Raw genomic sequence first — 25,319 nt, 5'->3', positions numbered from 1 at the left:
GATGTTAGCAGTTCCCTTTTAATATTGAATGCTTGTTTAGTCTGCGCTATTCTGAAACTTACGTCTTTTTCACTTCTTCCGTCCGAGGATATTAGACTTCCTAAATAGGGGAACGTCTTAACGTCATCGATTTTCTCTCTCTCTTGCCATACGTTTGACCCTTCCTGTCCTGCTCTTGTACATTTTATCACTTTAGTTTTCTAATTTATCTTCATTTTGCATGTTTTTTCCAGTTGGTCGTTCAAGTTTGAAAGTGCTTCCTGAAAGTCCTTTTTATTCTCCGCTATCAGTGCTATGTGATCAGCAAACCTTATTGATCTGAAAACTTTATGACTGTAGTATCAGGGTTCGATCCTTGTTCGTCCCTGATCGGGATAAGCCATTTTATGAGTGTATGTGGTTCGTATCCTGCAGTTCCCTAGGAGGGCTTGGGCATTTACAACAGTCCGGGATTCGATCCTCCATGTTTTGTGCGACTCCTTTAGACTTTAATAACTGTTTGGATCTTTTACCAAAGCCGATCATATAGCCACTGGACAACACGGTTCAGAGTTCGGGTCAGAACATTCTGGGAAATCGACATAAAAGCTGATTCTAATTGTATTCTCAATGCCGATGCAATTTAATAATGTGAAAATTATTACGTTGCATAGGCATTAGTTATTTATGCTGGAAAGGAAAGAAAATTAGGTTATTTCTTAAAACTAAAAAATATAAATTTATACCATGGTAATTATTTTGGTAAAGGATATGCAAGATTTCACTTTTCACTTTAATAAACAACACTAAAACTGCACAAACACATATTACATTACATTTTGACACTTTAATTTGAATGATTGGATATGATAATGAAATTTAACACTTGGCCCTGTTATTTTTATTACGGTCGCGGAAGGCGCGGTAGTCGCGGGTTACCGGTTGTATTTCGCTACATTGTTATTTTCCACGATTTCGCCCTGTCACTTTTCACTCGCTTTGATGCTGAAGAAAAATCATTTTTGGTGATTCCAGGGGGGATGTTCTGAAGGCTGCGGGGTGCATTCCCTTTTCTTCCATTTCGTCGTCTTTTTGGTACACTGGAAACTTTACACTGCTCTGCTGCTCCTCATCGTCAAGACGATTTTAAAAGTGACAATCACGTCCAAATATTTTAAGATTTCAAATTTTCTTCTTGAGGCAACATTTTTATTATCGTTAACGCACTTTTAATGTGTTAAAGCACTGTACTTAACAACGTAACAAATGTGCAATAATACGCGCAGTGTTGTGCGTTTACTCGTCCAGAACGGCCTCTATGGTAACTAGCAACTGTTGTCACACCAGGAACAATTGTCAGACTAACTTAATTTTTCTCCCCGTCTCCTCGCGTTTCTACGCAGTGGATCGGCTCACGATACAGCCTGGTGATGTCAAAGCTAAAAATAGCTATGACAACCCATAGGCAGGCATTTTTAGAGACGAAATTTGCTTCCTGTGCTGAATTTTAGCACCTTATTTGGGGAGACGAGAGGATCACCAAGATTTCTGTCGCAGACGCGACGCACACACATATATATGCATATTCGTCTGTTTGCTGAGAGAAAAATTTCTACGAGTGCTTTTATACGAGGTTTATTTAAAAATTAAAATTTTCTTCATTAATATTCGATCAGCTGAACCATATGGTTACAACTTGGCCATTTACTTTTACGCCTTTCTCGTTTTTATCAAAGAATATTTTTAATGAGAATTTTAAATTCTGAGTTCCGTCTGAATAAATTGGTGGACTTACGAGACACTCTATTTTTAGCATACATTTTAACCCCTCCTTCCCCCTTAGAGTACATAAAATTAAATATTGTTTGAAGACAGTGCTGTTTTTTACGAACTCATTTTTAACGGATCAACTGTTTTGTCAGTAAGTGGCGACATGCAACCCTGCTGAGAAAAGCGCTAATTACGTTAAAAAAAATTTCAAACAGTTCAACAGTTTTCCTCACTGAGTGGTGATATATAGCTCTGTTGAGAACAGTGCTGATTACGTTGATTTTTTTTTTCTTTCAAACAGTTCAACAGCTTTCCTGAGTAAATGGCCACATACAACCTTGCTGAAGACAACGCTAGCTACGTTGAAAAATTCTTTTCAAACAATTCAACAATTTTCCTCAGTAAATGGCGACATACAACCTTGCTGAGAGCAATGCTAGCTACGTTGAAAAATTCTTTTCATACAATTCAACAGTTTTTCTCAGTAAGTGGTGAAATACAACTCTGTTGAGAGCAATGCTGATTACGTTGAAAAATTGTTTTCAAACAGTTCAACAATTTTCCTCAGTAAATGGTAACACACAACTCTGCTAAGAATAGTGCTAACTACGTTGAAAAGTTCTTTTCAAACAGTCCAACAATTTTCTTCAGTAAGCGGTGACATACAACCGCGGTCGAGGGCAGTGCTAACTATGTTTAGAAACTTACTTTAAATTGTTGAGCCATTTTTTTTCTGTAAGTGGCAGCGTCCTTTTCATATATATGGAAGTAAGAAGTTATTATGTATGAAGTACTTATTCCTAACTTATTTTCAACATTGGTAATAATAATTCTTATCACTAATTATTTTTATTTCAATCGTCCATTATAAAGGGTTCGCAAAACAGTTTTCCAACGAGCATAGGATCTGCATCAGGGGCAAATTTGAGAACCCCTGAAACACAATAGAACGTAACATTTCAAGCCAATTATGTATCATCAGTCTGATTTTCGTATTTTTGCAGAGTGTGTATGAGCCTGGAAAGCGACACTGGCTGAAAGTGAAAAAGGACTACCTACATGGAGGGGCAATGGCAGACACTGCCGATCTACTTGTGTTAGGAGCTTGGTATGGAACGGGAAGTAAAGGTTAGTTGTTTTGTCCAGAAACCATAATTTTAATATATAGATATTATTATAAGTTCATGGACGATGATTTCATTATTTGTGGAAACGAAAATCAACTCATTAAAATAAAGTTGTTAAGAACATCCACCATAAACTTACGTGAACAGCAGAAAAAGAAGACAAGCACAGATTTTTAGATTTATTAATATACAGTGCTATTACAAATGATCTTCTCGATTAGTGAGCTCTCTTTGTTATGTAATACACATCTAGCCTGTAGTCCACTTCTTGCCATACACATTATATCATAACCGTCTCCTTTAGCCTAGCCGGCATAACCGTGTGACGTAAAACTCAAAGATTTCATTTTTCACACTATATCATAAAATGATCCGTTAATGAAGTGGTCTCTGTGTTGGGGACACAAAGATCTTGGATGGTAGTATGCAAAGGTAGCCGATACACATGTTGTTTGACAAAACTCCAGAGAAAGAAGTCACAAGATGTTAGATCAGGATAACGTGGAGGCCAACGGAAACGTTCACTATCATCTCTACCAGGCAACTACCAGGTCCGTCTGTTTGGTGGGTGCATATTCAGTTCACGCATATCATCTGGGGTGCTTCTTCATAATGTTCATAAAGCTAGGTGTATCCTGTTCTCGTTGTAGTAGAAGCAATGTCCGTAACGTTTGGTTGCCGTGATCGATTTCTTTGAACTTCATATGAAACTCTTGATCATACGCTCCACAGTTGCCTCGCTTACTGGTAGACACAATTATTTCGCTTACAGTTATTTCCATATGCTTTAAATACAGAATACAGCTTACGGATGCTGTGTCCACTGGGTGCGTCTTCATTAAAATTACGTTGCTCAGCGATAACAGACTGGCAGACGGGAAAATCCAAAACAATACGCCTTTCTGTTTTTATTGGTAACCATTTTCTCTCCTATCGGTTTAGCACCAAAAACGGTAACTACAGATATTTTATTTATTTATTTATTTATTTATTTACGTAGTTATTTAACAATTACCAGATACAGCTCTGAGGCCATTTTATACTGGATATCTAACAATAATAATAATAACAACAACAACAATGGAAAGGATTTGGGAAGGTATCGGCCAGGGCCTGTTTTAGTAGATACCATCCCGGCATTTGCCTGGTAGGATTGAGGGAAACCCTGAAAAACCCCAATCAGAATGGTCGGCAACGGGAATCGAACCCGCGACCTCCCGAATGCGAAGCCAACGCTCTACCACTTGAGCTTTTAACCAAGTACTGAAACTTTCTGAGTTTCCCGTTTCCATTGATACCAATGTCATATGATACCGAGTAAGTTAATCGAAATTTGCTCAGGTTTGTAACTGGGAAGAACTTTCGTAATAATACTGTACATTAAACATAACAAGTACCACCACAAAGTTCTTAAAAAGCCATTTGCGGATTATGTGCGTGTGTAAAATTTCAATTGTAATGGGAACATTTAAAGAAAGAAAAAATATTGTGAAATGTATTTTCGTTGAAATCTGAAAAATAACAAGATGAAGAGATAATACATCTTCCTGCAAATCTGAAAATATATATATATATATATGGTTACCCTAGTGTATAAAGCTACTTAAGACATGCTTAGGGAAAACTATGAGCCGTAACCGCACACAAAATAGGAAACTTAGTAGAAGTGAAAAGTGGTTTGTTTTACCGATCTTTCAACTCAAAATCAACAAGTTGAAAAATTGTTTAGAATCTGTTTAAATACGGCACACATTTAATGAAGTACAAAAGTTCTTCTACCAGGATTCCTACAACTTGGAAAGTAAGTTTTTTTTTTGGGGGGGGGGGTACTCAAGAAAATCAGGGAAATAGATCCTCGGCCATGGAAAAGTCAGAGAAATTATCAACTATTTTGAAAAATGAGGGGGAAAAACGTGGGAAAATACTTTTTGTGCTTGATTATTCTTGTTTGCTTGTTTCCTTTTAAGTCATAGAAGTTCATCTGATGAGGAATTTTCTATAGAAAAATGTACACTTCTCCAAAATATATTTCCACGCCTGAATTTTTCTAAGTCCTTTAAAATTGTAGGTTTGGCAACAACGCATTCAAACTAATAGGAGGGGAAGTTATAGGAAAAAAAAACGAGACTTCCGAACACAGTTCATAGTTCGCTGTTTGAAATACTCAGCTTATCTTTTGTTGTTTAATGTACGATACTGTTAGAAAAAAATAATACTTTGGCAGAAAATGCAGAAAACTTGTTGTAGGTAAAACATACATGCTTTAGACCACAAAAATCTTTAAAACAAGAAAGGAAAAGAAAATTAAGAGTTGCTAATATGTTTGTTCTCTATCTTTGTATAGTTTGAATAGCCATGCGTATTAAGTCGTTTCTTTTTCGTAAAAATTCAATACTTCTGAACCTGGTTCTGGATATTTTCGGAATGTAAGAGGCATGCTACAACTCGGAAATCATATAAAATGACAATATTATACGAGAATATGTGGACAAAGTCTCCGTTGGATATACTTAAGTGGAATTGCTACACAAGGGAGATATCCATGGAGATTTTCCATTTAATTTTGACAATAATGTTGTTTTTCCTCCCTTATTTCTCCAAATACCTGAAGACAATTGCCAGTAGGTTGTAATAACGCGCTTCCTTCACACATAATTTCAGTGTTTGTCAGATTGATGATTGCACAACAGAAATTATTTTGCATTCTATACTTCACGAAATATGAGTCCGTAACAACTGTTCACTGTGAATTTTGTTGATAATACTCTGGTGTTAAAACGCCTTCCGCTCAGAACATTAGGCGATGGTATAAACAATTCCAATACACGGGTTATTTATATAAAGGAAAATCCAGTGGTCACAACAGCTGTGAAAGGAGTAGATCCAGAGATGAGTGCAAAAGTTTGGGACGAATTTAACTACTGTCTGCACAATGCCGTGCATCCCAAGGAAGCCATATTGAGTTGGAATGTAGAAAACTACATGATTAACGCTGTAGTATAAAATTAATATGAAGTGTTTATGTTCTACACTATAGATACTACTTACATTTTAAATCGGACAATTCTTTTTCAAACATACTATATATGAATCTTAATTCTAAAGATAATTCTATATTTGTTTACAATGAACCACTTATGTAATTCAATAACAATTAATGGCACATGGTCTCCGTTACAATTTTAAAAATGCTGATTTTATTCAAATTTTAAGGATTTAGTCGCATTAAACTTAAAATCATCCAACAATATAGATTAAATGGTAGATGATATATGTATAACAGAATCATATTTAGTCTTGCTAATACTAAAGAGCCAAAATAATGTATCAGCTGTTGTAAACCCATTAATTATTGCTTTCTTGAAGTATAGCGTCCGTTTTCAGTGCTGAGGCTAATGAGACATGGACCTAAAGTTTAAAGTGGAATCCCAACCAAGGTAATATATTCAAACTTAAATGCGCCTCCACCGAGAATCGAAACCACGACTCCATGCTCCAGAGACATGCGCCTTAGCCACTAGACAGCGGTGGAGAGTTACCATTGAATAACACAAAACTTTAAATAAATAAGAAAATAACAGTTCCACTTGTATACCATATGAAGAGTGTGGTTTGTATGGTGTGAGATTTTCTTAATTAATATTGAAATTAGAAGTAGTAGTAGATTTGTAATAGAGAATTAAGATTGGAATGAATTATATCCTTGAGACGCTTAATGGATTACAGGAAACCGCTTCTTGCTATTTGTTACAGTTTTTGCTCTGTAGTAATCAGCGTTAAAACTCGAAATGGTTGATTCGAGTGGTTGAGTCGTCATCATCATTGAACGGCTAAATTTCCCTTAATATAGTATGTTGTTTTATATTACTAATCCTTTACAGAAGTTAATTATATATATATATATATATATATATATATATTTGATTTTAGTATATGCACTTATTCTGATAATTTAAGACAAATGATAAAGCATTTATTTACTTATTTTTCATTCTGTCTTTCGTAGGCGGGATGATGTCTACCTTTCTCATGGGCTGCTACGATCCAATGCGAAAGAAATGGTGTACTGTCACAAAAGTACATACTGGGTTGGATGACAAAACCTTGGAAAACCTTCAGGTAAATTCTTGTAGTTTGTTTGATTAAATATCTACCTGCACTGCAAATAGTAAAAATGAAATCTTTCAGTTTTACGTCCCACAGTTACGCCGGCCAGACTAAAGGAGATGGTGATGGTGAGAATGAATGGAATAATGGAATGAATAAAATGGAAGAAAACGGGAGAATCCTGAGAGAACCCAGGCACACGGTATTTGTTTACCACAAAGTTTACTTGGCGCGAGCTGGGATCAAACCATGGACCCCATGCACCAGAGGTTAACGCTCTACCACTGAGGCAACGCCGCTCTATGCTACAAATAGTAATGCATTTAAGAGCTTATCAATTTCTTCTAACATACCCGGACAAGATCTGTGAACACTAGTCTATAACTGGTCTTTTCATTCTAATAAATACTGAAAGTTCTATCCGTTTGCTAATAAAGTTTTAGAAGAGATAACTTTATAAGACTTACAGATTCTATAGTTCAATTAAAACTAAATTACCTTTTCAATAAACTTTCAAATACTCGCTTTAGCTTCTTCATATTTTTATTTATCATTCAAAATATAATAATATCTATATGCCGAATTTTCGCTGAACACTTTCAGCATTCTCAAGACAGGTAAAAAATCAAGCATATGAGGTTTTTTACATTCAAACGAGAGCACCAAAATTAAGTATGGACATGGACACTCTGGACAGAAGTTGGAATTACATCATTGACCTTCACCGACACTACCAAACACTGAAGAAATATAATTTAGATGTGTATTCTGTGGAGCAACGAAATGACTTTATTTTCGAATATAAATAATGTTGTTTATCTTGGTTTTGAGAATGCTGAAGTCTTCAGCAAAAATTCGACATATAATATTTTGAATAATTAATAAGAATATAGAGGAGCAAAAGTGAATACCTCAAAGTTTACTGAAAAAATTTCTCTTCAAGCGTACACATAACAATAAATTAACTTTTGTTATTAGAAGTGAAAGTAACAAGAGGTCAATAATAACCAGACACGGACTGTCAGTCGAATATTGTCATCATTACAATGAGCTAGCTACTTGTTATTGCTGCCAGGAAGAATAAAGACCTGGCTTTCTCTTCACTTCAACAAAACTTGACCTTCAAGAATAAAATTGCTTTTGTTTGTGTGCGAATTATATCTAAGCGTTTACTTCTACAAAATGAATCACATTTTACTCAGAGCAGTAATCTTGACTCAATATAACTTCCCTTTGATACGGTAGATATCCACGTGAACTTAATTCACCTTTTCGTTGCTGACAACGACAAACACATCTACTTGAACTTAATTTACGATGAATCACCTTTATTTTATTGTTTTCATCGTAATAAATCTGTATTACTTTAACTGCAAATATCTTCGACATTTTTCGAACCGTCGATTACTTAGTGCTCCTAGTTACTACTTTGAAAGTCATAAACCAGGACAAATTGTCAGACTCTTTATAAAAATTTTAGCATACCATTCGTCAAAATATGCATTAAACTTATCATTAGACTGCATTTAATACTTTTGTGTAAGTATTCCAACAAAGAAAAAGGGAAATAATGTAGTTAGAAGTGAATTCAGTGACACCTAAATTGTACGAGTAAAAGAAAAGTGAATTATTAACAATATTCGCGTACATGGAATTTGCAGAAGAACAAATCTGTTTATAAAATTTGTGGATTTTCGTCAAATGGTCATAAAATCCTGAACTTTAAAAATACAGGGTCATTATAAATGATCGGAGCAATTTCACAGCTCTATAATTGTTTTACTGTATATATTGCGATATTTTTTTTCACACACATAGAAAAACTCAAAACGTTTTTGTTAACAATTACAAATGTCAGATATGTGCCCCCTTAGTGATTCGACTGACATCAAGCCAAAAATCAAGTTCCTCCCATACTCGGCGCAGCATGTCCCTATCAATGAGTTCAAAAGCACTGTTGATGCGGGCTCGCAGTTCTGGCAGGTTTACTGGTAGAAGAGATGTGAACACTGAATCTTTCACATACCCCCCCCCCCCCACACACACACACACAGATCTACGCATGAAGTTAGGTCAGGAGAGTGTGGAGACCATGACATAAAATGCTTTCTCGGCGTCTGTCTCGATCTTTCCTCACTGCTGCGCTCTCGTGGGAGAAATCTGAAGTACACCTGCAACAAACAAAACTTTTTGAGTTTTTCTACTCGTACGTTACTATTGAGTTTTGTTACAATATCTCAATTACTAGAGTTACAGTGAACTTATGAAATCGCTTCAATCATTTATAATAACCCTGTAAAGAAATACAATTATCATAATTTCAGTTTCCACGCACAATTGACTCCTTTTGTCGTTGCATACTAATTTGTCGAACCACATACATCTTCCATGCTTACATTTGTACCGAAATTGACAACAATTTGGATCATTTTCCTTATACATTGTGAGTATTGATATTCAAAATATTACATTGCTGGGATATTGCAGTAGAAAAGCTACTATTATTTGTTTGCTACATGGACAACTTACACAGTGAATTTAATTGAGATTTTCGGATAAGTTCCAACATTTCGAAAACCAGTTGACTTCATCGTCTGGAAAATCTCACTCATGAAATTCTGAGCTCAAAGCTCAAACCCGCTACTGTCCCAGTGAAATCATGGCATCTAATTACCTCGGAAATGTCAGATTTTTTTTTTTTTTTTTTTTTCATCTTTTAGAAGGAAATTTAAGTTATGCCATATGAATTGAATATTCTGGAGGAGGAGGAGAAATGTCTCGTATCTTCCTGTATGCTACCAACTTTTGTCAAATTTAATTGTTTTACACTAGAAAATTAAAAGCTGAAAGAGTAAAAGGTCCTGTTTATCGAAATCAGTGTATGCAATACAGCTGCTTGTGGCACCCTGCTGATAAGACAGAAAAGAAACTAAAAATACTCAGTCATAATAGCCGGCGGCGAGATTCTAACTTGTGATCTCGCGACTACTCCAAATCGTAACTAGTATATTATAGAATATCGCCAACTTTATATTTCTTTTATTTCATACAATTTCAGATAAATAGTAGTAAAGAGTAATAATATTTGGTATCTTCGTAAGTAATAAGTAATAGAAATAATTATCATTAAATTTGCTTTTAATTTCAGGATGAGTTGAAGGATAAAATGGTAAAGATAAGCAAAGATCAATCTAGACAACCAAGTTGGCTGCTTTGCACGAAAACTATGATCCCTGATTTCGTCGCTAGTGATCCGAAGGTATGAATTTACTTTTAATCTCAGAGATATGAGAAAGTCCTTTTAACTCCATAGTAACATCGTTCTATCCAACTCACATAATTTGCTAATTTTATGTTTACTTATTTATTTAAGATGTGACTTAGTATCTTAGAAAATTTTAACTAGTTTGACAGAACTGGAATCGTCCAAATGTCGTATTATGAGGCGTGTGTCTTGCCTATTGTCTTGCAGTTAGAAAATGTCTCTTAAATATTTATTTACTTATCTATTCGGTGAAATTACTGTCGACAAAAAGATGAAGGAGCCAAATTATGCTGATTTCTTGTTACCTTTAGTCACTTTGCTGGTTAAGTCAAAATAGTTTTCTTCTATCAATCACTATTCAATCTTCTTTGCTAGATATGTACATTAATTGTTTGTTGTTGCTTTATTCTGCTGTTGGTAAATAGAATTGATGGTTGATCAGATGGTGTACTCAATGTGATTTAGCGATTATATACAAGGTGGATTACCGTAAACTGGGGTTACTTGGAAAATCTGGGGCTATTTGAAAAACTGATATATATATATATATATATATTGTTACATCGGATAATAATGAGAGAATTGTGACAGATATGCTGTTTTCTTCCAGATCAATGAAAAGTACGCACCTAAAAGAAGCAATATGGATTAACATAAATGCTGTGTATTATTTATAGACTGGTATAAAAATTCTCACATCAATTGATACTTTTTTGCGTTTTTTCAATTTTCTGTTGATTGTCCCTGTTTCCGTGATGAAAAGTGATCTTTACTTGGTTGTGCTAAATATCATTGATTTCAGAAGTTTCCTAATGAGACGAGTTAGTTTTACATTTCCACTTCCTTTCTGGGACAATCTGTGGTCATTTTTTATTTCCTTCCTGTTTTCTACTAAAAATGATGATATTGATCAGGGGATAGACAATGATGACATTATTGAAGTTTTGCCTGAACCTACCTACAACCGCACAAATAAGTTGTTTTTCCATATCACTTTGCAGCAAAGAATTTCAATTTGTGAATTTCTAGCAGTAGGGCCTAGCTTGGCATTTATTTTTGTCCTTACCATACTGTGTTACATTATTATTATATCAGTACCATACGATATTTTTGCAAAGAGTTAACGTAAATGTACACTTGTAAAAATGGTACCAGGTAATTTTGGAAACCAATGTAAGGCAATTACTGATCTGATACATACATAAAGTTCATAAAATTATGTGGGACATGTTGTACTGTCTTAAAAAAGTCTCGAAAGCTTATGCGTGTATTTGCATTTGCCAGCATTTCCCTACATTGTTTAAAAAAACTACCACGTTTATAGAAGCATATTGAAAAAAAAAAAAAGTTTTACTGGTTCTGTAGGCCTTCAGGAAGACAAGCTTACCACTGTAGTTAGTTTACATTGGTTCAACAATTTATTGTTTAACTAAAACGTTGTGCAAAAAATAGTCTCTTTTTATTTAAAATAGTCTCGGAGCACATTACTATGAAAGAAACATAGGCATGTTTCATATCAATCTTCTCAGGAAAGTGTGATATTGTAAGTGGTTCTTTCCACATAGCCCTGTCTTTCACACAGCTCTTATTACTATGAAAAGACACATATTTTCCAAGCAGCTCCAAATGCGGGGCTACTTGGAAACAGCACATTCTGGCTGCTGAGAGGTTTCAGTCTTAGTAAAATTTTGTTATGAATGCAGGAAAAGTAACATGGGCAAAGATTATACAATTATACAATTACAATTTTATACAATTTTACCTTAGTTAATTTGTCAGCTAAATATAATGGCTTTCTTGTTATTTTCATTTTTATCAGTGAGTATTAAGAATCAGAAGCAAAATTGACCTAGTGGACTTATCACGTAAGCGCCTACACATTCAGCTGTGCATTGCAATCTGAAGAAAAACAAAGGCGACATATAGCAGTCTACAAACATCACAAGAAGAAGAAGAAAAATAATTGCAATAAATAACAATGATAGTATGAAAATGAAAAAAGAAAAACTTTTCAAGTAACTCCAGTTTACGGTAAATAATAAGTTGCTGAATTGAAACTTTCAGTTGACAGTTTTCATCTGGAGTAGTTAAAAAAAAGTGAACCTAGTGAACATATAAGAAAGAGTTTATCAGTGATTGAATTTTTATGTTTCTACAAGTAGTAAATATGTAACTGTTAGGAGTGTGTGCCTCATTGTTAAAAGTGTGATTCTTTGTTAGAAGAACACAAAAACAATAGATACAATCTGTAATAGGTAGTTCCTATTTCGAAGCTCGTCCTATTTTCTTCCATTCTCGCTGCATGACAGGCCCACCTTAGCCTCCTCAACGTAAAGTTTTACAGAACAATTATTAATAACAATAATAAGAGATGTAAGAAGTAGATCTTAAATCTGTACCTGAAAATATAAAAGTCCAATTGAGATAATGGAAAAAAGAAGTTACCGGTTTATCTCAGATATTATTATTGTTGACAGTAAATATGTAATGAGTTTATGGATAAAGGAAATTTTATTTGGTGTTATTAACAAACGTGATTGTTGTCTATTGTGTGTCATTGGATGATGTTACTTAAGGTTGTTAAAATGTTAGTACCATTCAATGAAATAAAGCCTAATAGTATATAAGAAGTTGTTTGCTTATATGCTGTATTGGATAACAATTTTTCAATTTATCATATACGACTCGCAGTAATTGTAAAACTGAATAAGGGTTGAAGAATACAAAGAAATATTAACATAATTAATTATGACACATGTTTTATATTTTCCTATTAAGCTGTAAAACTTATTGACAATAAATTACTAGATTCTAGTAATAATAATTACAGAACCGATTGTTAAATGTTTTGAATAATACACTTAGATATTACTGGAACCCAACCGTACTAGTTATAAATGTAAGTATAGATTAATATCGAAATAGTGTACCCTGTTCAAACTACTGGGGCAAATCCCACTCTGTAAAGAGACAGAAGCAGTGCCGGATTTATGTATAAGCTGAACAGGCTATAGGTTAGAGCCTCACTCTCTTGGGGGCCCAAAAATTAAAGGAAACAAGTGGATATACATTTCAAAAATATAATAAAAATAACAAATAAAATAAAATCTACATATAGCAACAATGCTTTGTGTTGTGTAGACTCATATGATATAAGTAATGGATCCCTTATACTATCCTTCTTCCTAAAATATCACTATTTTCTTCATTTCTGTATATAGGATACCTACGTTCATCTTGATACTTAAAGGCCCCCATTGATTACCCTTAATAGCTTAGGGTCCCACCAAACCTAAATCCGACTCTGGACAGAAGTATTGCTTTATATAAAAATGTACTGCAAAATAAACATATACTGGTTGTTGGAGGGATATAGATTTGAAAGTAAATGAAGAAAAAAACTAAATACATGGAAGTTCGCCGCGATCGTAATACTGCAAATTATGGATTGTCCAAATATTAAATAATACTTCCGACAAAGTAGATATTTTCAAATATCTAGGGTCAGTCTTAACATATCAAAACCAAATCCACGAAGAAATTAAATGTCGACTTGAAAACAGGAGATTCGCGTTATTATTCAGTTCAAAATCTTTTGTCATTGCAAATTTTGTTTAGGAACTTGAAGCTTAAAATATATATATATATATAAAATGATAATCATGCATGTTGTGCTGTATGGTTGTAAAACATGGTCGCTTACTCGGAGGAAAGAACGCGAACTGAAGGTATTTTATAATAAAATCTTGAGATGAATATTCGGACCGAAGAGGAACGGGAATGGGAAATGACGCAAACTTCATAACGAGGAACTGCATAATTTATGCCGTTTGCCAAACATTGTTAAAATCATCAAGTCCAGAAAGCTCAGGCTGGCAGGTCATGTACCCAGAATGGAAGTAAGTGGGAACACTTTCAAAGTTTTAACTGGAAACCCAATGGGAAAACGACCATTAGGAAGACCTATGCGCCGATAGGAGAACAGTATTACGATGGATCTCGCAGAAATAGGAATACAAAGTAGAAACTGGATCCAGTTGGCTAAGGATAGAAGTCAATGGAAAGCTTTTGTGAACGCGGTGTTGAAACTTCGGGTTCCATAGGCCATAAAGAAAGTTAGTTAGTTAGTACTAGTCATACTTCTATGAAGGTCCCTTAATTCGATTATTGGCTGTATTAAAAGTAAGCCAATAAGAACATTGATTTCTATTATTATGTAGTGAAAATAGAGACAGAACTAACTAACCATGACGATTTATGAATTTCTTGGGGAAATGTTATCAGTATTTGCCTACAGACGGATATTAAATTCTAATCCAAGTTTGCCTGAAACTGCTAGATCAGGTGAAATGATCAATTCAAGAATGATTTTCAAATTGCAGAAAGTATTTTCTGTCATAAATACATATCAACTGAGAATAATTCTTGTCCGTCATGAAGAAGTTTTTAAAACGTTTGGGGTAAAAGAACACTGTCCTTGCCTGTGCCTGACAGTGTCCCTAAAATGGAGTAGGAGGAAACATAATAATACATATATTTGTGCCGGGCAAATACAGTAAAGTTGTCCGTATTATGGGCGTGTCCATTCAGAGAGGTTTCATTTTCTTAGATAAGCTGCTTCTGTGACTTACGGCACGTATTAAATTATCTGTGCTTACATGTAAATTATTGTAATTTTATTTATTAATTTATTTTAATGTTCGTTTGTAGGAAATGCCAGTATGGGAAATTACTGGAGCCGAGTTTACAAAGAACGTTGTCCATACTGCGGATGGTATCTCTGTTAGATTCCCGAGAGTCACAAAAATTCGTGATGATAAAACGTGGAAGGAGGCCACATCTTTACCAGAATTGCGGGTTTGTATTTCAATTCATAGTCATATATCTTATTTACAGATAAGAAAATTATTGGAAATAAGGTAAAATATTCATAAATTTATTTATATAACAAACTTTTAAATTCGGCTTTGGAGGTCAATTTAAGTCTAAGCTAAGTCTGTGTTTAAAGATATAATCCTGTCATTTGTCTTAAGAAACTCAGGAAAAATCTCACGATGGCCAACCATCGGATTCGAACCGAAACTTCCTGATTACAAAGCAAGAACTCCTCGTACTAGCCCATGACAGCTCGCTGTTATTAATACAATCGCTTACTTTTCAAGTAAAAACAATATGTAAGCAGCAAATTCAGTAGAATCGCGCTACTTCTTCTAGAAACACTGAACTTACAAGGCAGAATATCAAAAACTGTTGGCTGAAAAATTTCGTTTTGGCTGATGAAAATTTTCCTTACAGTTCAACATTGAATTTCCGTATATAGCTTTCAAGAAGCGTTTTAGAGTTATTATATAGTTATGTTTATGAGCACTTGGCCATCTATCTCTTTGTCAAATATATTGTGGTCCTATCCTCAACAAGCTTCTCGCTTTTACCCTTCTCCCAAATGGTAAACTTCTATTTATATATATATATATATATATATATATATATATATATATATATAACTTCCTTTTGTTGGTTATTCAGTATACATAAATGTTCCAGAATTCCATTATATCATTTGTACAAAGTTTGAATTCGATGAATACGCGAATTATCTTCTTGATACATTGTGTTCTTTATAGAGATAAATTACAAAAGTCATCATCAAAAACTCAATGTAAGCTCTTTTGGGTTGAAATGCAATGTCTTCGTAACGGTAACCAAAGGAAGAATTTCCACATAATTGAAGAATAATTTAGCGTTGGGGAAAAATTTTCGCAGTAAACACAGGAAGATAATGCGAGCAGAAAGTGATTATGAAGAAAGAAAAAAAAAAAAAAAAACGCGCCTATCTCCCTGTATTTGTATGCTCGGGCAATAGCCAGTTATTATTTAGTAATTAATGAAAGTAAGTTGGTCGAAATGAGGTCGTGACTTTTATTTTATTTTATTTTATTTTATTTATTTTGAGAATATGATTCTTATTGTTTGGAGTTATACAGGTTCATAGATCTTTTAAGTACAATAAATACAAGTTGATAGTGGAATTATAATAATTATTCTAGTGGTTAACTTATAGAGTAATAAAAATTTACCTATATTTTTCCCTAAGCGGATTCCTATAAGAACAGTAAAGTCAATGTTGATTAGTAGTTTAAGAACACAGATATTTCATTTATGATACTAATTTAAGAATAACTAGTATCCAATTTAGTGATTTATCGAGCTTATAATAGGAGCTTTATAGTTATGTAACTCGTTATAATAAACATGCAAGCCTTAAGGCTTTAGTGTACTACTATTCCTAAAGTAGGCTCTTAGTTATATTTTGCTATATGACGTTCAGTTTTATGTACGGATAAAGGAAATCAAGGAAGGTGAATAAGAAGTCCTGGTTAATAGGATAAGTAATTATTATTCGATATAACTTTTTGTGGAACTTTCAGTACCACAGAACTGAAAAGTAATGAAATGAAATCTTTAAGTTTTACATCCAACGCTTATGCCGGCTAGGTTAAAGGATACGGTCGTAATGAGAAATGAATGAAATGGTGGTATGAAGAAAGTGGGAGGAAACGCGAGAACCCGAGAAAACCCACGCATACGGTATTTATTCACCACAAAGCTCACTTGGCACGAGCTGGGATCGAACCAAGGACCCCGTGTACAAGAAGAAGTGAACACTTTACCACTGAACCACTGCAGCTCAATCATAGAATTATACATATATATAGGAGCCATCAAAATTGCTGCAAAAAATAATAGTTAATTTTTTTAGCGCTTACTTGGGTAAAAATAGTATTCCATACGTTTTCGTCCTTCTAATATTGCTCTGTTTTAAAAAAGAAAAAAGGAAAAAATGATGGTAGTTTTATTCTTTCTTTGTGTAAAATCAGTTAACCTTTTCACACCCTTCTCCATTAACTGATTCGGTAAAAGGTTGCACTAGACAACTGAAAAATGATATTAAAACTCTGCAAAGGAATTTTTAAGTATTTCATGTTTTTGTGTAGCATTACTAACCTTATTGTTCATAAACGTTACATTTGACTAATTTTGTAGATCAAAGTAGTTTGTAAGTTCTGGATGCCAAAATTTTATTAAGTGTACCAAAGTGATCTGTCTAAGGATTTATCTACAACGATATTGTATATTTGTAAGTCATTTCCATTTAGTATTTTAACTATTTTGGGCAAAAGCTGCTACTTAAAAGTGCACAGGCTGTGATTATGAAGAAGAGAAAAATATATAGAAAATGTGTTGATGTTGTATGATTTTTAACCGCTGTTACTGCAACAACAGATTCATCGTTTTGGGGTTGCTATGATTAAGTGTCTAAGAGAATATTGATAATGAAAGTCGACATCGCATAAAATTGGTGTACATTATTTCAAAGTAGTACAATCAATATTTCTTGTGGAATAAATAGATATAAAACTACGAGTGTTTGATTATGTTGTGTGACTTTATTTTACTTAATATCATATATGCATAGTATTTTCGAACTGGGTAAAGTAACGAATATACTTAAGAAGATATCGTTACGTATCATTGATCATATTTCGGCAACTCGAAGTAGAAAAAGGGATAACGAATTCTGACGGAAGATCATCTGGAATGGCAGATCTCTGCCAGCAGCCTTAAGTTCTATTTTCAAACTTCTTTTTTCTTGCAGCAGAAGGAGACACAAATGGGAATAGTTCTTTATGGATGCTCTTCTTGAGACATAACTTATTAAATTTGTATATTTAAGCTTCATAAAATAATTCTTGTTTTCGGAGATCAGCTAAATTTAAATAGAAGTCTAAACAACAATACTGTAGAGTAAAATAGTAAAACTGGAGATTTCTTCCTATACATATATTAGGTTGAATAATTTTAGATGGTGCTCCAAGTGATCTCAATTTTGAATGCATTTACAATATACAATATGAGGCAAAAGTCTGTAATAGACCCTTGTAAGCTCCTGAAGGCTTGAGGGAGTGACACTTTATCTTGGATTGAGGTAATGGAGGTACATCCGCATCTGTTACTGTATAGTATCATCATGGCGGCCATCTTGAAGTCCGCCATCTTGGATTAAGGCCTAAAATTTTAATAGGGATTGGGTCATGTGTCATAGAATTTGGGGGTAACTTTTCACCTCAAACACACATCTGACGTTATTTTCAACGTATTTTTTTTCTGATAATTTAATAGATATTAGCTTCATAATAAATGTATCAACTTACAGTTGTCTTTCCAAACTGACGAGGTACGTCAATCTCATGTTGTATACTACAAATGTATTGAAAGCTTGAGGTCACTTTAGGCGTCATTATTCAGTATTATTCAATTGAGCTAAGCTTTCTCATGGGTTGCCTTGGTCTGATATGAAACCACTTTAGGAGTGAGACTCAAAAAAATCTCGAAAATGAAAGATAAGAACCACCCTAATATATATAAACAGTTTCGAAGTACTGAGTACCTGCAATCCACCCGTTCTTTGTGTAAAATTCTTGACTATGGTAAACGATTAAATTGATTTTTGTCAAATTTCTTGAGATTCCAATTAATATCCTACTGAAATAATTTCATTTCACATGTTCTTCTGAAAAATCATGTTTTGTTTGTCTTTCAGGATTTGTATAAGAAATCAAGAAGTGGAACAGACATTTCTGTGCCAAAGGGAGATGATGGCGATGATGATGAACAGGGCGATGATAGTGGTAATGATGAGCATCCGAAAGAATCTTCTTCCACTGACGAAGATGATGATGACTCAAAGAAAAGACGGAAGACGCAGCAGGTTTGGATATGAATTTATCAATATAATATCCTTTATAATGGACATATAAAGCAGTTAAAACTTTGCTTATAGTTTTCGTAAAAGATTGTAGAAAACTGCAAACTATTTCACAGGGCTCCCAGCTGTCCTATTTTCCTATTTTTTCCTCTATTTTGGAAATTTGTGCATATTTGTCGTATATATATGTTCTATATTTTAATCTTGTCCTATATTTCCTATATTTTTTCAGTGATTGAATTATTAAAAATACAAACCAAGGGCGGTTCCAGTGGTGATTTAAATTTCTACATATTTGCAATATGAGGGATGTTTTTTTTTTTTTTTTTCTGAGGGACTAGTCACTAATCCTCACGATTATTTTTTAGTTAGTTTTTTCCTACCTCCCATGTCCACTCTTGTTTTTCTTTGTTCCCTATGTGCCTATTCTTCCCCAATGAAGCTTAGCTGAGGAACCTTGCCGGGCTCCAGTTTCTTATAACGCAAGCTGTGTTAGCATTTTCTTTCAGCAGTGTGTGCAGCAGTATTCGCTAGGCATGGAGGTGTGTTTGGTATTTACCAACATATCCAAACGCCTTCTAATATTCCTGTACATAATATGCGTCCTGGAAAACCCACACGCGTCCTGGAAAACCTGAAAATAAAAGTATATCATCGAAACGCCCTGGAAAAGTCATGAAAAGCAGAAAATGGTGAAAATCCTGGAAATTATTTATGAATTGGAAATGTCCTGAATTTTATGTTGTATAACAGTTGTTAGAAATGTATATATAGTTTGCAGAGCTTTGATGAATGAAATGCTATTACATTATTTATTTCAGAGGGAAATACGTTGATCAAATAATTCAATGTTTAATTAGATTCAAATATTTCATTACAGAGAAATAAGTTATCAGTCTTCCTTTTTCATTAGAAAGATACGAAAGAATGAAAAATAATGTCAGAATAAAGTTCATCTGTAAATAAAAGAACTAGAAGGATAGTAGAAAGGTAGAGAAATAGTTAATATTTTTGCGTGCATTAATTGAATTTACGTATTCAAAATTATGTATGAATAACGACATGTAAAAAGTGTTAAAATGCCATAGTAATCCTACAAATAAGAGTTAACTATTTATTTTTCTTCTGAGGTAGTGCAAATATCTTCTAAACTCTAACAATATTATAGCTGCATTTTTTAGTGTTTTTACTAGTTTCAATGCCTTGTGTAACTTCTATTGTTTTTACAAAAATCATAAAAACAAAAGAAAAAGTAACGTGAAAAGTGTAATTCAGAATGTATGGAGAGGTGGTATCCTTAAAGAAATAATACAGCCAGTTGCATTACTAATTTGTGTTTGTGCATTGTAGTTAAAATTGTTGGTGCCCCGGAAAATCTGCAATGAATACTGGAAAACTCTTGAAGGTTGGCGTATGAAGGGTGGCCCTTTCTTACAATACATTTATATTTTTTTCTGTGCTTCAGAGCATAATATTTTATTGTAAAAACCGAACTGTCCTACATTTTTTCAATGTCCTGCTGGGAGGCCTGATTTCATTGACCCACTGTTGGCTTCTTCAGTGTGATTGAAAAGCTAAAGCTATTTAGTCTGTCACGTTGTATAGTTGCATCCAACTAAGAAATAATGGGAAAATCTCAAAACTTATGTGCACATTACGGCAATGATGATGAACAGGGCAATGATAGTGATGAGCATTTGACATGCTCATCATCGCCGTGTAAATTTTATTGTTAACAAGTACACTCATGTCCAAAATGATTGTTGCATATTTATAACTGTCTTCTTGTAAGAATATAATTTGATAATGATTTTACACTGTACTTTTAATACTGATACTATGTGTATAATCAGAAAATGCATATTTGTAGTAAATTTCACAAGAAAATAATTATAAATATGAAAATTAGAATTAGAAACAAAATGTTGCTAAATGGAAAAGAAAGTTTTATTTTCGTGTTATTGTTCTTATTTACTGCTCTTTTGACATGAAATTTGCCACATACATGTCTTTGCCGATTATATACATACTAACATTATAAGAAATACAGGGCGAATTCGTGGCAGTAATATGCCCTGAGTTGCATTTAATGATCGACAGTGGCCCACTGTCTACGTGCACCGCGTTAGAACAGCGTTCGATGATCTGGTTTTTGAGCAGTGAAGGTGAAAAACCAATTGAAATTCATCGCAGAATGGTCGTAAAGTATGATGATTCCTGTTTGTTCCTGTACCAAGTATACGAATGGTGTAGGAAACTTAAAAGTGGCATAACATTTGTGAAGGATGCTTCTCGACCGGGAGAGGCTCATCGCTTAGTGACCGACGAAAACATTGCGTTAGCGGAACAGCTTGTAAAGGAAAACAGGCGTATTACGGTGAACGAAATCGGGACAATCATGAATATTAACTTCAGCTCAACACATTATGCATAATGTTCTGCATTTCAATAAAGTGCCTGCAAGATGAGTCCCTCGTCAGTAGACTGCTGAATTGGAAGATTATCGCGTCGACGCCTTTGAAGAACTTTTGCATCGTTTCAACGCCAAAAGTGATGCATTTTTGGACAGGATTGTTCCAGGCTATGAGACCTGGGTTCACTTTTATCAACCAGAAACCAAAAAAGCGAGCAAGGAATGGTGGCATAACTCTTTGCCTCCCCCCCCCCCAAAAAAAAAAGATCTGCACTCAACCATCAGCAGGAAAGATCATGCTCACTCTCTTCTGGGATACAAAAGGAGTAATTTTTTTTTGGAATAGTACATGGGAAAAAAGAGTGGCAGTAACCAGTGTCTTGTATTCAAACATGCTGAAAAATCAACCTCGCCCTGCAATCAGGCGTAAACGATAAGGATTTCTGTCCTCATATGACCTCCTACTGCATGACAACGCCCGACTGCATATTGCCCGTTTGACCGCTGAGACTACCAAGGACATTAAATTTGAATGTCTCATTCATCCATCCTATTGCCCTTAGTGACCATTTAAAGAAGCGATGGGAAGCAAGCATTTTAATAGTGATGAAGAGGTGAAAAATACGGTGCACGAGTGGCTACAATCTCGACCAAAATAATTCTTCCAACGTGGTATCCATGCACTTCAGAAGCCGTGGAATACTTACATTCAACATCAACGGGACTACATTGAAAAAGAAGAGGTAAGCTTTTACTTTTATTGTTACATTCTAAAATGTATTGAAGTTTTAAGGTTTTCATTTGATTCTTCCTCGTACTTATTGGTTTAGGCAATTCCTGAATGTACTTCCAAGCTTTCAATTCTCTTCTAAAGTTTTGGTGACAGAGGACAATAAGAGAAGAGGAAAAATGAAAGGTAAAGTTTTATCAGGCAGAGAATGAAAAAGAATGGAAACTTACTTAGTTAGATTTCAAAGAAGACACAACAATAAGTTTGTTACCAATGTCTCACGTAAGCCCACTGCTGGGACTTAATGTATTCATTATAAATCAGTTCATTCTGCAAAGACTAAAACAAACATTTGGAAGAATTTCTATTTATGTACTATTCAACTTACCTCTTTGAAATCAGATTTACAACTTAAGATTGATCATTTATTGAAACTTGACAGTTTTATTCAGTTCCATTAAGAATAAATTGATATATTTAGGTTAGAAAGAATTTGCGTTTCTATAGACCTCAAGCCGAAATTAATGACTTAAAATGGATAGAACTGCGTATTTATTTTTTCCACATTGACACCATCATTGAAGGAAATTTTTACACAGCACGGTTTTCGAACCACCTTGAAGCACCCAGAATCATTGAAAACATCATTACCCAATTATGTACATCCTAGTAATAAAAGAGGATTCTATAAAGTAAAATGCAATTACCATGAGAGTTACATAGGCAAGACTAAAAGAAACTTCAAGGTCCGTCTGAAGGAACATGGTAGGGATGTTGAATTGGAAAAGTTCTCATCATTTGACGCAAGATTTTAGATTTAACAGGGTAACTGTTGTATTGCTCTACCCTGGTAAGTCAGGTTTTTTCCTTCTTTTCTTTTTTTCCTTTCTCCTGTTGTCTTCTGTGACCAAGACTTCAGAGGAGAGTCGGAAGTACAAGTGATATACAGTAATTGGATAAATCTGTAAATAGAATTATAAATAGAATTCCTGACAATGTCATTAAAATATCTAAGCAAATTTAGTTTTTCAGTCACACTGCAGAAGTCAACAGTGAATCGACGAAACAGTTTGAGGATTTAAAAAATATATTTAGGATGCTTATAGATAAACTTTTAACTGTAAAATACCCGTTCAAGAGTCTCTATAAGTTTTTTTTTTTCGAACTACAATGTACTTACATAGCCGCCTGTAGGGTGAGGCAAGAGGTAATTTTCGAAGACAGTTCAGTTCTTCGAAATACAGTCAAAAAATATTGATTTATTTATTCGCACACTATAATATGTACTAAATAATTGTTTTGCATGAAGCATTATGTTCTCGCGTTCATCAAGGTGTTTGTGTATTTGCAACTGCGCTGTATGTAGGTTTTTCACTCTTCCTTCCCCTAGAAAAGATCCTAGAGGTACCCTTGAGTATTTCCATTTGTTACTTCAAGAGTAAACTTGAAACCTCTCTATATAAAAAAAGACGTCTTGAGTGACTGACTGATTGACTGTCTGGTCAACACGTAGGTCAAACCGCTTAAGCTAGAAATTTGAAATTTTGATAGGACAGATTTGTGATGTAAGGTACCACTAAGGAAGAATTTCTGGAAATTCGACGGGGAAGGGGGAAAGAGAGGTGGAAATTATTGTCTTAAAATGTACGCATCTTTAAATCTGTGAAAGTTAGAGACAAAATCTGGTATATGTATGGACTTCTCATTTAAAATATTTAGACCTGTGTTTCAGCGGTTTACATATATATATATATATATTTAGGTCAAATATATAATATTTGACCTAGAAGGGAAGAAAAATGAGTGAGGTTACAGTTGTTATAATCGCATACAGGGAAGAAAACAGGCGGGAAGAAAAAGGATGAAGATTGCAATTGTTATACTTAGATGGCCAATCTCGAAATCCCTTGAGATTAGAGAAACGTTAGGAATCTGAAAGTTGGTACATAAAATCCTTCTTCAAAACAAGTGGACATATGCTACAGTGTTTCTAGAAATTGCGGCACAGCATTTCCGGAAATTCAGTTTTTAACGAGAGAGAGAGAGAGAGAGAGAAAGAGAGAGATATGATTTTTTTTTCTCAATACATAAAAATGACTTCAAGGTTGGGAGTCTAATGATCACGGAAAAACGGATTAAAATGAATTTTTGAATACTTTAACACTTGAACCGACATGAGATTTTATCATCCTACTTTGATTGAAATGAGTACTCGATGGGGCCAAAGGGTTTAAATTTTTAGGAAAGAGTAATGCCATATCATGCGAAGAACGGAAGCTAAGGCTGAAATGTGAGGTGCGAGGCCGTAGGTCGAGCAAACGTGGATGTCTGGGTGGCGAAGTCCCCACCCGGAAACTAGTCTCTCTATATAAGAGAAATTGTCTTCCTGAATGACTATCTGACTGACTGATTGATTGATCAACACGCCCAGGCCAAATCACTTAAGCTAGAAGCTTGAAATTAGGACAGTACATAAGATTTCTGATGCAAAGTAATATTAAGAAAGGGTTTTCGGAAACTCGCGAATAAGGAAGCGGTGGGAGGGAGTAGAAAATTATTATGTTAAAATGTGCATATCTCGAAATCTATTAAATTTGGTATTTGAGTTATTCGCCCCATTTTTTCCATTCGGAAAAAGTGACTACTTCAGTTTCTCTCTCCTCGCTTTCTTTACTTCAAGTAAAGGCGAGGAAAAACCGAGTTGTATGCCCTTCGTCGTTTTTAAATAAAAGGAAAGGGGACATCACAATATTATGTTATTAAAGTTCATAAAGAAATAGAACTTGAAATTGGTTTGTAATGATGTGATTTACTTTTACGGGTTTATTAATTAAGCTGTAGACAAGGTACGTCACCATGAAATTATTTATTTTTCAGAGTGGTAGTGGCAGTGATTCTTCGTCACCGAAAAAGAAGCAGAAAGGAAAACCAAAGGATGATACACCTTCAAAGGTAAGCACGAGAAAATTATAGTTATTTGGGGATTTCTGTTCTTAAAGTTTCTTCTAAAATTAAGATTTCTAAAAAGCATCTGTTTAACATACATATTCTGAAACATTGTTGAATTAATGACACCGTAGCCTGATACCTTACTCTAAATTCCAAGTAACTGGGGCGGAATTATATTGACATTTTATTGCAGGAGGTAATGTATGTATAAG

At 34.3% G+C, this 25,319-nt stretch overlaps 1 protein-coding gene across 4 annotated transcripts in view; it reads left to right on the top strand.

Annotated features, from left to right (window-relative positions):
* The window catches only part of LOC145671370 (DNA ligase 3-like), a 965,078-nt gene that overhangs the window by 915,427 nt on the left and 24,332 nt on the right, over nucleotides 1-25,319 (top strand). For all 4 annotated transcript variants that reach the window (XM_081740441.1, XM_081740438.1, XM_081740439.1 and 1 more), the window contains exons 14-19: nucleotides 2,754-2,877; nucleotides 6,883-6,995; nucleotides 10,132-10,242; nucleotides 14,959-15,105; nucleotides 18,851-19,018; nucleotides 25,036-25,110. In XM_081740441.1, the coding sequence (XP_081596567.1) occupies nucleotides 2,754-2,877; nucleotides 6,883-6,995; nucleotides 10,132-10,242; nucleotides 14,959-15,105; nucleotides 18,851-19,018; nucleotides 25,036-25,110 (738 nt within the window). The remainder of the gene's footprint in view (nucleotides 1-2,753; nucleotides 2,878-6,882; nucleotides 6,996-10,131; nucleotides 10,243-14,958; nucleotides 15,106-18,850; nucleotides 19,019-25,035; nucleotides 25,111-25,319) is intronic.

Source organism: Thermobia domestica, chromosome 15 (assembly GCF_964235325.1).
Source record: "Thermobia domestica chromosome 15, izTheDome1.hap1.1, whole genome shotgun sequence".
Lineage (NCBI taxonomy): Eukaryota > Metazoa > Arthropoda > Insecta > Zygentoma > Lepismatidae > Thermobia > Thermobia domestica.
The sequence above is the reverse complement of the archived record's forward strand: the minus strand, read 5'-3'. Positions and strand labels throughout refer to the sequence as shown.